The following is an 18,149-nucleotide window of genomic DNA, read 5'->3' on the forward strand; positions in this document are numbered from 1 at the left end:
AAGCCTGACTACCTGAGCTCAACTCCTGAGACCCATTCTTAGAAGGGGAGAGCTAACTCTTTCAAGTTGTCCTCTGATCTGCACACATATTGTGGCACGTGTGTATCATCCCCCATACAAAGAAATGTAATAAAAATAATGTTTCAGCAGTCTTTCTTGAGTTGTAGCTACACAAATTTTTTCTTCTATACAAAAAGACTGATAAATGGAGATGGAGGCAAGAAAATGATTTTGTATGTATTCATGTAAGCATGTGTCAAGGAAAGGTTACACACAAACACTAATGGTCCCAAAGATGCTCTAGAGCCATAGCTTTTCCTAGCACAATTCTGTAGTTCTAATAGAGCACCATCTAGTTTTCCATAGTTTTTGCTGTAAATACTTTTTTTGGTTGAAGGGATGATTATGAAACAGTCTCATGTAGCTAGAAGTTACTGTGTACCTAGAATAACTTTGAATTCCTATTCCTCCTCCATCCGCCTCCAGAGTGCTGGGGAACAGACCATGACACCATCCTGGGTTAGGGCATCCTACTATGCTAGATAAGCACTGGACTGATGTACTGCACCTTCAGCCCCTAAGCAGTCTTTTTATTTTTCTGGCAGTGCATCAGGCTGGGGGGAGGGGTCACCAATCTTTCTTTTTGATAGCCATTTTCTCCTGCTATCCTGCTCCAACCATAACACAAGCCAACAAGTCCAGCTTCAGTCACTGAAACATCTGGTTCCTGCAACTGAGGAGAGCCTATCTGAAGGAAACCAGTGTCCTACAGCAGCTGTGTAATTTTGGTAGCCAAGAGGCTTTTGGAAAGTGTCCAGGCTGAAGCACCCAAACTACCCATAACAACCTAAAGTTTATTTTTAACAATTTGTTGTTAACTAATCTAACTAAATACCTTGTTTAGTTAAAAAAAAAAAAAAAGCAATAAAAATCTTGTGAGAGTGTGTGTATACTGGGAAGAAGAACAACACACACAATGGTGTTCTTTTAGGGACTAAATCTCCTTCCCCCACATGGGCCCTTAGGATTAAACTCAAGTGCAAGGCTTGGCAGCAAGCACTTTAACCCACTAAGCCATCTTGTTGGACCCTCACAGTCCAATTTAACTCTAACTACTGTAATCACTATCAACAAAGTAAAACACTTCTGTACTGTGATCTCTGATTTTTTTTTTTTTTTTTTTAGAAAGAGTCTCAATTATGTAGTTCTGACTAGTCTGGAACTAAGTACCAGGCTGGCCTTGAACTCATAGACCTTTGGGATTACTGGTGTGTGCTACCACACCTAGCTTCTTACTGTTTAGTCTTTGAGAGTTTCGTAATAAATTTTAGTCATGTTCATCTCCCATTACCTCTTACCTCTTCCTTCCTCCCAACAAGTCCCTCTTAGTTTCTATCTTTTATGAGTGTGACCCAGAGTTTCAACTTAATTTATTTAGTGTGTATATGTGTGTGTGCATGCACTCGTGAGTGTGAAGTTATAAGAAGTTGGCTTTGTCCTGCTCAGGTTGCGATGATATGAGTGTTACCTAGTGAGCTGCCTCATCAGCCTGACCCTGTTAACCCGTGATCCCGGTAGATTAATTACCAAATATGGACTTCAGTGGCAATGCCAGTAAATAAAATGACACTCCTTCCCCATCAACCAATAGCCCCTAAAGGAAGGGTGGGGCCTTGTGAGCTTAGGCGAGCCTTGACCCCCCAAACTTCATCAATCTCCTAAGTGCTGAGATTACAGGCACACACTCTACAGGTAATTTGTTATGGACATAATCAAGTTAGTGGCAAGTCAATTAGCCTTATATGCATATATCATCAGAAAATAGGCTGTTCACATTTAATTAACACACAAGATTTACAAGGGGGTGACAGAAAGCAAAAAAACAAAACAAAAACCAACTTCATTTGCTGAATATGAGCATAGGAAAAAAAAAATACCTGTTACACGCGAAGCAGACCTTGACTGGCAAGGGCACAAGACCATTATGATCTAACTCGTGCTGTGTCCGTTTCACGTTCTTCCCTGTGGTTTCCTCCTTTCTTCTCCGTTTGCTAGAACCTAGAAAAGAAGCTGGTGGTGCTCAGCTGTCCGTGGCTTCAGAATTCCTTGTTGGAATATGAAAACATTAAGTAAAAGAATAGATCTAAGCAAAAGCATGGTTTGGACAGATTTTTTCCTGAGGACCCTCTGAAGTTTCAAGTGACAACGAAAGAAAGAAAAAAGAGAAAGGAAGGAAGGAAGGAAGAAAGGAAGGAAGAAAGAAAGGAAGAAAAGGAAGGAAGGAAGGAAGGAAGGAAGGAAGGAAGGAAGGAGACAGACGCAGGCAACCAGAAGATGCCGGCTGCTCTGTGGCAGAAACACATTAGTTTTTAATATAAGAAAATCAGAGACCTGTGACAGCAGCAACACACATACATATACACACACACACACACACACACACACACACACACACACACACACACGTCCAAGACACATGGTCAACAAAAACTAGTCTGTAAAGAAAACTGAGCAAAAGACTGCAATTTAATCATATTTCTATAGAAAACAGAAAAGCAACCCTTACTCCTGTGTTCACATAAGGTAAGGTCTTTATCATCTTGGCTGGCCTGGGACTTATGGACCAAGCTGGCCTATCAGAGATCTACAAGTGCCGGGGTTAAAAATGTGTGACAACAAGCAAAGCTATATGTATCTTTTTTAAACAAGTATGTGGAGTGTATATATACCACACACGAGTGTATGGCAAGTGCCTTTACTGTAAGAGCTATGTTGCTAGTAGCCCGAGAGGCATATTCATTCATATTCTCCCTCCTCTCTCATGATTGGGCCCTAACTGACCTCAGTCTCACAGAGAGGTATTTTCCTGACTTCCCCATGCTGGGATTAAAGGCACGTACCACATCTGACTTACTTTTGCCTTTTAAGCTTGCCAGTTTTCTTGTTTTTGCACGTCCATGCGTGTGTGTAGGCAGGAGGTTGATGTCAGATGCTTTCTTTGTTCTTTCTCTACTTTATATATTGAGGCAGCCTCTTCCTATAGAGCTTACCATTTTAGTTTGTCTGGATAGCAAGTTTACTCCATCTCTGCCTCCACAATCTGGGATTATAGGCAGGCTGTCACGCCCACCTGGCTGATGACATGGGTTCCGAAGATATGAACCCCAGTCCTCACATTTGCATGGCAAATGCTTAGTCTCTGAGCCATCTCCCTAGCCGCTCTTTTTTTTTTTTTTTTTAAACAGAGTCTCACTCAGTAGCCCAGGCTGACCAAGAACTCATTATGTAGCTCAGGCTGGCTTTGAATTCTTGACAGTTCAGCTTCTGCCCCTTAAGCGTGGGAATACAGGCACTTAAGACACCATGCCTAGCCAATCTCATTTCCCCTAGGAAAAAAAATTAAGATCTAGAAGCATCATAGTATCAAATAGAAGCCATCATGACTTTCTTTGTGCAAGGGACAATTTGATAATAGCTATCAGACTGTCCACTGCAAGCTGTGACCTAGCAACTCTAAGAATTTACCCTACAGGCATATTCCCATCTGAAATGTGCACAAGGGTGTATTTACAAAGTTATTTGCTGAAACACTACCTTTGTAATAAAATATTAGGAGGGGCTAGAGAGATAGCTCAATGGTTTAAAGGACTGGCTGCTCTTTCCGAGGACCCAAGTTCAATTCCCAGCACCAACAGGGTGGTTCACAACCATCTGCAATTCCAGTCCCGGGGGATCTGATGCCCTCTTCTGGCTTCTGTGGGCACCAGGCACACACATGGTGCATAAGACATACTTGCAGGCAAAATACCCATACACATAAAAATAAATAAATTAGAAAATATATTAGGAACAATTTAAATTGCAATGAATAAAAAACTATTTAAATCAATTATAGTACATTTATACAATGGACTATTATTGAGCCATAACAAAAAAATCTAATGAAATGCTGTATTAATGTTAAAATCACTGAACTGCACTGTAAGGTTAAACAACAACAAAACAAACAAACTTTAGAACAGTTTGTATACTATGTTATTTAAGCGAATACATGCATACAGGTCCTCGCTTATAAACACTTTTTTTCCTCTCCTCTCTCTCCACACCAGGAGTAGGTATCTGCAAAGGACAGGAGGTGCTGAGAATCAAATCCAGGACTTTGTGCATACTAAGGAGATGCTCCATCACCCAACTACATTCCCTAAGCTTTGTTTCTTTTCATTTATTTACTTAAGAATTAAAAAAATGTAATTATGTGCATTTCTGTATCTGCATGTGGGCTGTGGGTTTGTGCGTGTAAGTGCAGGAGCCTGCAGCAGAGGCCAGGGCACAGATCCCAGAGGCTGGAGTTGGAGACAACTGTGAGCTGCCTGATATGGGTGCTGGGAATGGAACTTAGGTCCTCTGGAAGAGAAGCAAGTGCTCTTAACTGCTGAGCCATCTCTCTAGCCAATTCTTTTAAATAAGTTTTAATTAATTTATTTATTCTTTTGTGAGTAGGAATGTTGCCAGCATGTATATATGTGCGCCATGTGCATGCCTGGTGCCTGTAAAGGTCAGAAGAAAGTATCAGATTCTTTGAAACTGGAGTTACTGGTGGTTGTGAGTCAGTATGTAAAGGCTGGAAACCAAACCTCAGTCCTCTGCAGCAGCCAGTACTCTTAATGACAGAGCCATCTTCTAAACCCTTTCTATGTTTTTGAGACAGAATCTCAACATGCAGCTCAGGCTGGTCTCTTGCCTTACAATCCCAAGGGCTGAAATTACTGGTGTGCGCCAAAATACTTGACTTATATCTTATTAAAAAAAAAAAAAAAAGGTGCAGGGGAGTAATAGACAGGAGACAGAAGACTCAGAAAAGGAAAACCCGAAAAGGTATTATAACAACTAAACCCTCTCTCCAGGCAGAATCGGGATAGGAACAAAGCAACCCTGCAGGCAGCACTCTCTCTGGGCTAGACAATAATCCCTTGGGAGGCCAGGGTAAGAAAGGAGAACGATGACGATGACGATGGTGATGTCGCTAACCTGGTAGTGCGGTGGTACAAGTCAGTTCATTGGGCAACTGAAATTGGGTAGGGTTCCGCTCCATGGCGGCAGCAATCAGAAGCTCAAAAGGCCGCCGCAGCTGGGGCTGCACAAAGTCCGGTTCTGTTGCTACTGGCTCCTCGTCCACGTCAATGATGTCCTCATCGACGTCATTATGCTCAGAGGTGGGGGTCTCCGTGCTGGCGTTGGATGTGGGGGTGCCAGGCCGGCTGGCTCTCCTCTCCAGGATCCGGGCATGGGCAATGGCCTTGAGTTCAGTTTTGCTGGCTGATCTGTCCAACAAGTCAGTGTCACTGCTGGGGGATGTAGTCCGTTTGCTAGATTTGTCTACCAGTCCATTGACGTGGCCCAGCTCCTTTTTCTGCTCTCGTTTCTGTGCAAATGAATAGGTGGGCTCATCATGAAAAGAACAAAATAGATAGAAGTGGGCATGCAACGTCTTGCTAGACCACTTGAGAAAATTACAAAATCCCTTATAAATCACATAATCATTCACCTAGGAGCTCTGGGACAGCAGCCTGTTCAAGTTGAAATTTTATTTTGTATGTATTGGAGTTTTCCCTTGCACCATATGTGTGCCTGATGACCACAAATGCCAGAAGACAGCCTCAGATCCCCCAAAACTAGGGTTGTAGGCAGTTGAGAGCCGCCACATAGGTGCTGAGAATTGAACCCAGGTCCTCTGGAAAAAATAGCCAGTGCTCTGAACTGCTGAGCCATCTCTCCAGGTATAACTGAACTAACCAAAAGCGAGAAAACACAACAACAATGAAATGAAAACAATGTGAAAAGTTAAAAAAAGAATTGCAATATTATACTTAACATTTATATACATATTATATACACGGCAAGCAGCTAAAAAAACATAAGAACAAATTTAGTACAATTAAGGTCAGAATACCATAATGCAAACTAAGGTCTCTGTCACTTGCTGGAAGCATCATGATACTGAAAAGTTTTGAAAATGGCTCAAAATAGACCAAGTCTGCAAAAGTTAAACAGGCTGGAGAGCTCAATTCTCAGAGGGGTACTGTGTGGAGAGAAGCAACGCAGCTAGCGTGGTACCCAAGAAAGGTGGCATTCAATCTTAACTTGAAACTCTAAAAGTGACACTTCTTAGAAGGCACCGCATGGAAAAGACTACAGTGAATTTAGTAGAACTAGAAACTATGACAAAGAAGTGTTGTCACACAAATCTCCAGTGAGTTGGGCCCTAGGCAATTCAGGAACTTCTCCATCCGTGAAAACTAAAATCTTTCTTCTATTAGGGATATGGTGGTGATAAAGAGGACTGCATATATAAGAGACATGGATGGCTCTGAGCTGGGAAAAGACCTAGCTTCCACTAGGAATAGCAGGACTAACTATAAGGAGTTCCTGAGGCCAAGAGGCTATGTACTTCAATTCATTCACTGTAAATACTTGAGGCCAAAGGGGAATGGTGGTGATGGTGCTGAAGGTGGAAAAGGCAGATTTGGAACAGTAGGTTGACAGGTCTGTGTGGAAGCAAGTGACAGCAGCATCTCAGGAGACACACACTATGCCATACTCTTCCTAGCAAAAGCTGCTGTTTCCAGAGAATTCAAGACCTAACAGAGCCTCAGAATGAGACAAAATATGGTTCCAATCTCTGCTCTGTCCATTTGAGTCCTTGGGAAAATAGTCTGTATTTCATTGCCTGTTTTTTTCCTTTTCACAATTAAGACCTACTACCAGTACCCTGATGGCTGCATGAATTAAGTGGAATAACAGCAAACACCCAGCGTACAATGGGCACCAACAAGTTTTCACCGGCCGATCCCAACCTGTTTGAAGCCTAGCTTCTTTGCATGCTAAGTTTCAGAACTGACAGGCTATACTCTGTTGGGAAAGGTTTTAGAGGCCAGGTAGCCTGACGGATAGCCTGGTCTTTGGACCCCAGGTGAAACCAAACTACATTCAGCTCTAGTTAGTGGCTGACTTGGCTCTGGCTTTCTTTCTCTTTCTCTCTTTTTTTTTTTTTGGGGGGGGGAGGGAAGGGAGACAAAGTTTCTCTGTATAGCCTTGGCTGTCCTGGACTTGCTTTGTACACCAGGCTGGCCTTGAACTTACAGCAATATACATGCCTCTGCCTTCCTGAGTTCTGGGATTACAGGTGTTTGCCACCTGGCTTGTTTTCTATGGGAACCATTGTACATACAATGAAAAAACTAATGCCCACTTGTTCACCCTTTTAAAGCTTGAAAACAGTTATATATATAAACCATAATCTCTGAATCAGCTCATTCTGCTTATGCAACTGAGGAAGTCATCACTGACTATGACATCATTTTGAGACTAAGAAAACAGCAGTGATGTCACAAGCAAAGAAAATTTCTGGTTATACAAGTAGTGTGGGAAGAAAACAGGGTAGCCCACAGACATGTTCTAACCTACAGCCTTTAATGTGAAGGCAGAATCAAATATAATCTGTTGGAAACACACCTACTTCCTCCTCGACTCTCCCCACCTCAAGACAGGGTTTCTCTGCATAACCTTGGCTGTTCTGGCCTCCTGAGTGCTGGCACTAAAGGCCATGCCACCACACCCGGCTCCTACTTCCTTTTTTGATAAAGGAAAGTTTAGCTCTTGCTAAACTTCAAAGCAGAAAATAAAAAGTCATGCTCATAGTTCATAATTTAGTTAGTTCTGAACTAACAGAGCAGAGGGAAGGGGAACAAAGAGAAATCAGACATTCAGGGCAGAGGGGTTCAAAATCCACTCCTCCAAAACAACCAACCAAGCCTCTAGATGCATCATGGAACAGAGAAGCAGCCTTCTCTTTTGGAGCCACAGATAACGACACCACACTCACGCCATTTCCTAAGAGGCCAGTAAGATCAAACTGCCTCTGTCACTAGCGACTAGACACGGCTTGGGGAATTAACACACCCCTTCTGCCCTCTTTCACATCCCACGTCTTCAGTTTTAGGCCTTACAGTCAGCGTGGAGTATGGTGATTCCAGTGTCAGAAGAGACAAGAATGGATGGAAACCCCTTAGGACCACCTTAACTCTGAAGCGTCAGAGCTCTAGCGCTGGCACTCTGCGGGAAGCCTTCAGAAAGCAGCAGTATTACCTTTCGGCGAACAGTGCACCGGTGACACATCCACTCCCCAGGAGGCAACATCTCTTCACTCAGTGGAGGGTTACTGTGGGGAAAAGACAAGGGCAAGACTAAGTAACTAACCCTTGCATGCAGCTGAAAATAGATCTGGCACACGCTGCATATCCCTACACTACCACTGTGGCCGGCTCTGGAGTACTGCTAGAGTTCTCATGTCCTTCAAAATGCCTATTCAACAACCTTTATAATCACCTCATCTTAGGAAGAGAAGCCAAATGCACAGCTATTAACCCTGGGCTTACAGGAAAAGGCATAAAGTACTAGTTGAGGGCCAGAAGTGTCATTCCCAAGTTCTGTACTATGCCTCACCAAGATCTCCCACACTGTTTGAAAAGTCTTAGTCTAAACCCAACCTTTTCTCTCTGTGGTTCAAAACCTTGTCACAGAGTCCATTCCAACCTGGCAGGCCTCCTCAGGGAACCAGGCCCCCTAGTTAAATTAAACTTTGCTGTTTTTCTTTTTTTTGCAATATACTTCTGGTTGGAAAGCTGCACCCTCTCCCACAAACTATCTGTTCTTAAAGCTTGCTCTAGTTAGCCTGTGGTAGGCTCCATGGCTTTGTTTTCTCTTCCACCCACAAGTAGTCCTTTGCCCTCTTCTTAAATTAAGGTTTGCCTTGTGACTTGCTTTGACAAACAGAATACAACAGATGTGACATGCTGCAACTTCCAAGCCTGAATCTTAAGCAATCTGTGGACTCTAATCTTATATATGTTTGGAATGTTCAGTCTCAGGGCTCTGCTGTCATGCCAAGAAAGCCACATAGAAGAGGTCTGAGGTGTTCCAATCAACCAATGGCCTCCGCTGAGTTCCAACAAGTCACACCAACTACTGCTTTGAGTCATCTTGGACATACCAGATCAGATGAGACGTCAAATAACTGATCCTGGCCAACTACAGAAAACCACCCAACTGAGCCCAATTCAAGCCTCAGAATTTTAAGGTAACTAGTTTCTGTTTGAGCCACTGAGTTTTGGTATATATTAACAGATTACCAAATATGGTTTCTCCATCGGCTCTTTCCAAACTCAGGTCCTTGAAAGAACAGCATGCACTCTTAATCTTGAAGCCATCTTTGTGGCCCATGTCTTTGCATTTTTAAAAGACTGAATTTGAAAGGCTAAGGCAAGAAGATTTTGGTGCCAGCTTGGGCTACACAGTAAGTTACAGGCTAGCTTGGGCTGCAGGAAACTCTGCTTCAAACAAAGAAAATCCCAGACCAGACAAACAAACAAAACTCAAGCTGCGTACGGCTGGACCCTACATCTGACTTAAGACCAAAACTAAACAGAGCTACCTCAAGTTTATCTATAAAAGACACCAGCCATCTAGAGATCATGGAGGGTCACACCCATCCATTTGTCTTCACCCTGGTAGGGAGACCCTTTCTACAGGGTGTTCATAGGAGCCTGAACTGGAGCTAGCTACAGTTTTGGCTTTGGTTTAGGTTTTAGCCTTTGGTTGGCAGAGCCTGTAGCCCTTGGCTAAGTAGCCACACATCCTCTTTCCAAGCTTGGGGTGAGTGATCACAGAAGTCAACAGAATTTGTGGTTGGGGTCCTTTGGTATCCTGGGCTTAACCTCCTCAGGCTCACAAAGGGTCTTGTTGATCTCAGCATGTGCATTCACTGCCTTTGCATTGTCTGACTGCTTTGGTACAGCTTTCTTCAGACCCTCCGTGTGCCGCCTGGCAAGATGTTCCTCAGGAACTTGGGGCTGATTAGAGATTCATATCATTGTGATTGGAGTTTCATAATTCCATATCTGTGCCTGTTTTGGGCCTGGTTTTGTGTGGTATGATTCTTGAACTTGGCCAAGTCTTCACAGTAACCCGAGCTCCCAAAAGAAGCTCCTGGGAACAGAAGGATCAAGTTGTTTATAAAGGACCTTTAGTACTCCAGCTGTTGGGGACACAGTGGAATGCCTAGTGGAGTACCCTAACCTCCAAGCTGAATGTTTCCCTCTCTGTCAGTCAATCAGCAAAATGGGCACCACACAACTCATCATGCACCCCATCAAAAACAGATCCAGGGAGAATATCAGACTTGTTCACTCAAACATTTACTGGACACTTAGGCCAGGCAATGTGCTAAGTGTTGGGATTTCAGACAGGGCCTGTATTCAAAAATCACACACACACACACACACACACACACACACACACACACACACACACACACGAAGAAAGGTACCCAGTATCAATAGCACATTTGCCCAATTACAAATTAGTTCTTCCAGACAGACTCTCATCAAGCATTTGCTATGTCAGTGGATGGTACTCTTTATCAGTCATAGCTATTCAGTCAATGGTAATTCAGCCAGTGACCCTTTAAAGATGCTCAAGTCAGGGAACACATGGACTCTAGAGGAAGCCAAAATTTAAGAAGTACTTATTTATGCATTTGGTAACAATGATCGTAGAGACAAATTTCCTGAATGGGTGTTTAGATTCATAAGAATACTGTAGCATCAACTTTAGGATTCCTTCTGGGAACTATCCATGTCCTAGGAAGGTTACGTTCTAAGTGTCTATTTCATTTTCTGGATCAGCTGGTAAAGTCCTTCCTCCACAAGCACGAGGACCTGAGTTCCATGCACATAAAGCCCATATAAAAGCCAGCCTGGTGTGATGTGCACACATGTCATCTCTCTCAGTGCTGGGAAAGCAGGGACTTAACAGTCAGCCTGCTTAGCATAACAGATAACCCTTAGGCCAATGAGCAGGCCTGTTTTAAACACCAAGATGGATGGCTCCTGAGGAACCACCAGAGGCTAACCTTTAACCTTCACACGTGTGCATATGTTAAAGGTCTGAGTATTCATAGTTTGCATATGCAACTAAAACATAGGCCTTTTGATTTTGGTACAGCTTTCTGTTAGGCCAGATAAGCCCTATACATTTATTATTTACACACCAATCAATCTGAAAGTTAGTTATGGATCTTAATTTTTCAAAACAAAACCTTTTTTTGGAGACAGGGTCTCACTATTCAGCCCTGGCTTTCCTGGAACTCACTATATAGATCAGGCTGGCCTTGAACTTACAGATCTACCTGCCTCTGCCTACCCGATGTTATGATTAAAGACGTGTGCCATAACACATGGCCAAAACCATTATTTCTTAAGCCAACTTCTGCTGTGTGACTCCAACACAGCTGAACTCCCATGAACAAATTCAAATGGCCCATCTCTATACTGATAAGAATGTCTAGATTGGTCAATGTCTAGAGTCCATCATAGAAAACTACAGACATCCCTCACTGGGTCACTGTGATGCCTACACTGGTAGACTCCTCTGCCTATGATTCAAAGTCCATTGCCAGATGATTAAACTTACAGCCAAAAACTGTAGTCCAGTTTTAATCTAGAATACCTTTTCTTCTCTAATGAGGCTGCAGCTCACCACCACAAATGAAAGATGTTAGTAGCTGTCGTGGTTCCTGGCTCTAATTAAGAGCATCTATTTCAGTCCTATGCCAGTACCATTGATCTGAGTCTAACTGCATGCATTTCCCTGGCCTATTAACACATGTGAACCTGCACAACATTAACATTTACTTCAGACTAGTCACCACCAGTGGGACTTGTTGCTCCATAGCACTGTGCTAATTATCCATCCAGCACAAGCAGTTTTTCAATATGGAACTGGAAGGGAGAGGGGGAAGGAAACATAGGAACAAAGGCAGGACAGAGGGAGACAGTGAAGCAGAAAGACTGACTGCCTTCTACTTCAGAGATCCTTTCCAGGCAGATTAAAAAACAAACTGGTGTTGAACTCTAGAGAGAGGGAGGGAGGGAGAAAGGGAGGAAAGAAGAGACGAAGGGAGGGAGGGAAGGAGGGAGGGAAGGAAGGAAGGAAGGAAGGAAGGAAGGAAACAAACGTGAGACCACTGATGTGTGGCTTGCAACTGTCCATCTAAGTAACTGTGACATAAACCTTTTTTCCTGCCTGGAAAAACAATGAAAAACCTCACTTAACCAAAGGTGTTGGTATATATCGTAGAACAAAAGGAGAAAAATTTCAAGAAAAAAAACTCACCCCATCTTCTCCGTGGATAAAATATTCAATTTATTATGTAACAGACACTAACAAACACTATCAGTACACAACAGACCAAGAAGCTCTGCCTGAGTTTCTAACAGGCCAGTCAGATAAGCTGGTAGAAAACTACCTTCGGTTAGAAACTATCAATCTCCAAGATTAAGTCCTCTCAGCCATTTATAGCAGTTTCAGTTGAAATAAAGTTGCAGATCCAGAAAGATTTGATGGCTTCCCCAATGTATATACAGACCCTGCCTTGTTTTGGTGTGAAACATGGTGTTCACCAAGCAAATAATAGCACTAAGCAGTTTTGATTTTTAATTTCATAGTTCATAAATCTCATCTACCCATCTGATATCTACTACTAGATTAAAATCCCCTAATTATACTTAGCAGCATCGTGAAGACCAACAGAAAACACAATGCATGCTTACAATAGGTTTTTACTCTGTCACACTGACACTGCTGCCCAGGCTAGCTCAAAAATTGGGACTGGCCAAAAAAGGGGTAAGGTGATTGCTGACAAGACCACGATCGTATTTCAACCTCACAGCAGCCATCTTGATCTACAGGATCTCTGAGCTCTTCCAAAAGTAAGTCTTTTCAACCTGGACAGATGGCTCAGGTTAAGAGTACTTACTGGCTCTGCAGAGGACCTAGGTTTGGTTCCCAACATCTACATGGTGGCTTATAACTTTAACTCCCATTCCAGGGGATCTGACTGACACCTTCTGGTCTCCACAGGGACCAAGCACAGAAGTGGTACACATACATACACATAGGCAAAATACTTACACACATCAAATAAAAACAAATGTACATTCTTTTTTTAATCTTTAAAAAAAAGAAGGAAAAGAAAAAATACCTTTATCTAAACTGAAACCAGGTATGTCCTGGCAGAGCTATGAGGCAGTAGGTAAAGTTTAATTAATACCCCAACACCCACAAAATATCTGGGCCTGTGAGATGGCTCCAGGAGTAAAAGCACCTGAAGCAGAACATACAGAGAATCCGAGTTCTGTTCTCGGAACTCATGATGGAAGGACAGAGAGCAGCTCTTCAAAGCTGTCCTGTATTTTCCATGTGTGCAACAGGGCATGTGCTTATAAATACCACAAAGAATATTAATGCTTTTTTTTTTTTTTTTGAGATAGGGTTTCACTATGTAGCCCTGGGTAGCCTCCAATTCAGAGATCTACCTGCCTCTGTATCCTGAGTGCTGGGATTAAAGGTGTATGCACTGTGCCCAGCTAAATTTTTTGTTTTGTCTTCTGAAACAGGGTTTCTCTGTGTAGCCCAGACTGGCTTTGAACTCAAGAGATCCTCATACCTTTGTCTTCTCAGTCAGCTAAATTTTTTTAATAATTAAAAAAAAATATATTAAATATTCTTAAGGGGATGGTGAGATGGCTCAGTGGTTAAGAGCACTGGCTGCTCTTCCAGAGGACCAGGATTCAATTCTCAGCAACCACATGGCAGATCACAACTGTCTGTAACTACTGTTCCAGGGGATCTGCCAAACTCATATAGACATATCTGCAGGCAAAACACCAATGCACACAATAAAAATAAATCATTAAAAAAGGTCTTCAGGTTAGGGATATAGCACAAGGCTGTGAGTTCAACTACCATCACTGCATAAACCAGACATGGTGATGCATGCATGTTATCCCAGAACTCTGGGAGGCAGAGGCAGGAAGATGAGGATTCATCTTGATAAGCAATGAGTTCTAGGCCCTGCTGGCATACATGAGACCCTGTCTTGCGTAAGAGAAAAAAAGAAAATTATTTGAAGAAATGGTCTCATTAATGTAGTCCATGGCTGTTCATTCTCATTCCACACCCCACAGCTCTCTGAGTGGCAGTGGGGACTAAAACCAGTGTGCCTCGGGAACGCTGCACATGCGCTCTACCACCGAGCTATGTGTTCAGCCTCGAGGCTGCTTCTTCTTCAGGTGTGTACCAATTAAAGAAAATAAACATATAACACATATTATATAAGAATATATTTATATAATGTAAAAACAAACATATATATATATATATATGTGCACGTACGTTTTTCGACACAGGGTTTCTCCTGGAACTCACTGTGTAGATTAGGCCAGCTTCAAACTCAAGATATCCACCCATCTCTGCCTCTTAAATTGCTGAGATTAAAGGCAGGAGAAACCACTGCCCAGATATTTTAAAAAATACTAAACATAAAATTTACATCGACATCCAAATATAACATTGTATATTTTAAGGCAAGAAAATTTAATGCCAGCAAATCAGTAAGCTTCTTCTGGACACCTGTGTGGGCAATGACATTTATCTTCAAACATGGCCTACCTCTCAAAGGCAAAGAAAATGGCTACATGGAAGAGAAAAGTGTCATGGGGGTATCTGAATAATGATTCTTTCCTTTAACCACTCACTCAAATACAGCTAATGCCAAAGTACATAGGGTGTATAAGGACTGTGCGTTTTCCATTCAGAGCCTCAGCAATAGTGTTAACAAGGAAACACAATGAAGTGCCAGGCAACTACAAATGCCCCATTGAGAAACTCAGCTAGTTGCGTCACTCTCCAGCACACAACCCTTTCAACTAGCTGACTGTATCTTCAAGTTTTATTGTCTTCTATGTAGAGCTGCCTCATGGCATCTTCCTAGCAGAGGGCACCTGGAGAGACACACTACCACAAGTTAGTTCAGGGGAGAGGAGGCAGGGGAGTTCTAGAGTTCTGCCAGCATCTGCCTCTGCCATCTGTGACAAGATCGGTCCAGTGTCAAAGGCCCGATTTATTACCAGACTGGCTGTTGTTAGATAGACGGGCTGGCAGCAGCACTAGCAAAAGGGCTTTAGTCCTTCACCTCCTGGCAGATACCACCACCCACCTAACTTTGGAGAAGGGTCAACATTCTGGTCTCAACAGCAATTTTTCTTATACTCCCGGAGAATATTTTGTCAGGAAGAACAACAAGAGTTTCAGAGGTACGGAAACTAAAACCAAGTACTGTTCTAAGGTCAAAATTTGTGCCTTGTTTTGTTTGAAATGGAGTCTCACTGTAGCCCAGGCCAGCCTTGAACTTGTGATGATCTGCTCACCTCAGCTTCCCAGATACTGGATTGCAGCTGTGTGAGCCACCACACTTAGCTTCTGTCACCAAATTTTAGAGCACTACCAAACTAAAGGCAATAGCTGGACAATACTCTTACTACAGAAACAACTCAGGAATCTGGGCCAGGTACTAATACTAGATGTAAAATTCTATATAAAGGCCTAGGAAATGCTAAAAATAATAATGTCCTTTTCCTTTCCTTCCTTCCTTCCTTTTTTGCTACAATGTCTCACTATACATATAACCCAGACTGGTCCCAAACTTATGGCAACCCTGACTCAGTGTGTGCACATTTAGACATTGTAATAATAATATTAAAAAGAACTTAATTTAAGCAACAAGTTTCTACTTAATATTAAAGAGACTTCTGCTTCATTTACCATCTTCTGGCAGAGGAGAAAAGACTATTATCTGGCCCTTAACAGCTCACCCCCCCCATTCTATTCCTAAACCTCAAAGCTCCCCATCCTTCAGGACTGAAGTAATCTCTGGGCATGCTGTCAGGCCGTGCTGTCTTGGTCTGACGCCACAACTAAGCGCTGACTTGGGCCTCAAAACCATTCCAGTTATACCTCCAGTGACCTATTTAGAAGTTGAACACACTTCTCAGAGACAGAGAGCCATGGTTCTTCCCTTTGGCCCACTTTTAGGCTATCTGTACATTTACAAGTTTATGTAATACAATAAGCATACACTTCCCTAACATACATTTTATTTCAGTACCAACAAACCACAGATGGCAAAGATGTCTGATATAACAGAATTAGCCAGTTCCTTTGATCAGGAGGTAAAGGATGGCAAGGCTAGGTGAAACCAGGAGGACTACAGAGGAAGGATCAAGTAATCACGAAAGACAGAGCGAAGAGACCATCAAAAGGCTTAAACCAGTAACATAATTCTCCCTAAAATCACTTAAGAGGATACTCTTTCAAAAAAGATGGCAAGCAAAATCAAAGAAAAGCATATGCAAACAACCTGGTCCACATACATTTAGTCTACACACAGTTAATGGAGAAAATTTTTCATGAACCAGTAACTGAAAATGTTTACCATAAAGTTTTCTTCCATAAAGTTTCCAAAAGAAACCAGTAGAACTCTGGCTGAAGGTTCAGAAGTAGGAATTTAAAAGCTCCTGGCTGATCATAGAAGCTCATGGGCGATGCAGAGAAAAGCAAGAGCAGGCAGGCAATAATACAGGGCCTCAACCCAAAACACCCAAAGTTTTCTGTATTTTATTAGCTTCTTTGCTTTTCACAAAGAAGGTGTAAAAAAAAAAATTTATATTCAACACCTTTGTATGGGTCAGAACTGAATAAGAACCTGTAAATCAGGAGTACAGGTGTTGCTACAAGCTGGATTCCACCTGGGCTGTGGTTAATTCAAACCCGTGGAGAGTCTTGTCTCACTCCCTCACAATGGTTTTAGAAGGAACCTCACACAAAGCAGATCAGGGAAGACCAGCGCTGGGCTCTGGCACTATCCAATTCCACAAGTATTTCGTCCTGTGAAAACTAGGAAACATTTCTGGGAGATAGCCCATATAGTTTTTTTCAAGGGGAAAAATAAATAAATAAGGGGGGGGAGAAATAACCATCATAGTGACTAACATTTAGGAAAGCAAGTGTTTTTGGAGGAAAGGAACCACCACATTTACAACAATTAAGGTACTGTCCCCACAGAATAACTCACATAGCATCTTTATTCCTCAGTCAGTCAGTGTTTCTGCACGCCTCGAACTTGTAATCAAGCATGAGGAGCAGGAGGAAGGGCCAGCAGCTTTAAGTACGTTAGTGAAGGCTCACTCAGTGCGACAGCAAATGAAGGAGAACTCTGAAGAAGTGGATATAAGTTTTCATTACCTGGGAAACTGCATGAGTCTGCAAGATGTACTCAGAATCTGCTTACTGTGAATGTAACAACTGCTTTCATACCAGTGAATTCAGTTTCTTCCACACAGATTAAAATCAATAATTTCTCCTATCTCATCCTAAAATTTTCCTGCCATAGAGATATGCTAAAACCTCATCTTTGTTCTCATTTGCTGAGACCTAGATTTAGAAATAACCTTAGGCTTTAAAGGACTTCGATAGCCGGAAACAGCAGGCAGGAAACACAGACAACATCTCATTCTTCACTGCTTGCTAGTCATGGGGAAGTAGTCAACAAGTGACCTGTGCATGGTGACAATCAGCAAAACCAAAGTGCCTTTCTGAAATTTGGTCTTGGACTTATACTAAATACAGCGTCCTCCTCTTTCCGGAAACTGGTGAGGACAACTGTACTGTGGTCTCTTGGGAGGCTACCATTATGTGCTCTTATAAATGCATTAATTTATGTGCTCTTTAAGTGTCACTTGTGTGAGTGCCCTTGGCCTTTAAGTCAAGAGGAGCCAGTGCCATGTGTGTACGGGTGAAGACTTTGTTTTCCACTCTGCTGATCTGGAATTCTGGCACCTTAAAACAAGAATATTGGGGCTGGAGAGGTGGCTCAGTAGGCAAGAGGCTCTGGCCATCAAGCCTGAAGAGCGGGGTTTGATCCCTAGGACCTGTATGGTGGACAAAGAAAATTGCCTCCTGCAAGTTGTATCCTGACTTCCATGCAAGGTGGCGAAAGTCCCCGCTCTTAATTAAGCAAAACAAAACAAAAACCCAACACTAGTTTTAAGAAGCTAGTACTAATTACTGTAAGAGCCATGGAAGCCAGAGAAGCTCCTCCCGGGCAGCCCACTTAACGGCACACCCAAGGAGGAATGCATGTGCTGGAGATGAGGCCAAGTTCAGAGACGGATCTTAACACTCTCACCTATAAT

At 42.6% G+C, this 18,149-nt stretch overlaps 1 protein-coding gene across 3 annotated transcripts in view; it reads right to left on the bottom strand.

Annotated features, from left to right (window-relative positions):
• The window catches only part of Phf12 (PHD finger protein 12), a 43,369-nt gene that overhangs the window by 14,738 nt on the left and 10,482 nt on the right, over positions 1 to 18,149 (bottom strand). For 2 of the 3 annotated variants that reach the window (XM_021630479.2, XM_021630472.2), the window contains 3 exons: positions 8,146 to 8,218; positions 5,029 to 5,422; positions 1,938 to 2,058 (listed from right to left, as the gene is read on the bottom strand). In XM_021630479.2, the coding sequence (XP_021486154.1) occupies positions 1,938 to 2,058; positions 5,029 to 5,422; positions 8,146 to 8,218 (588 nt within the window). Of the gene's footprint in view, positions 1 to 1,937; positions 2,059 to 5,028; positions 5,423 to 8,145; positions 8,219 to 17,029; positions 17,171 to 18,149 lie in introns of all 3 variants that reach the window. The other variant, XM_021630483.2, reaches the window with a different exon arrangement.

This window comes from Meriones unguiculatus, chromosome 7 (assembly GCF_030254825.1).
Source record: "Meriones unguiculatus strain TT.TT164.6M chromosome 7, Bangor_MerUng_6.1, whole genome shotgun sequence".
Taxonomy (NCBI): domain Eukaryota; kingdom Metazoa; phylum Chordata; class Mammalia; order Rodentia; family Muridae; genus Meriones; species Meriones unguiculatus.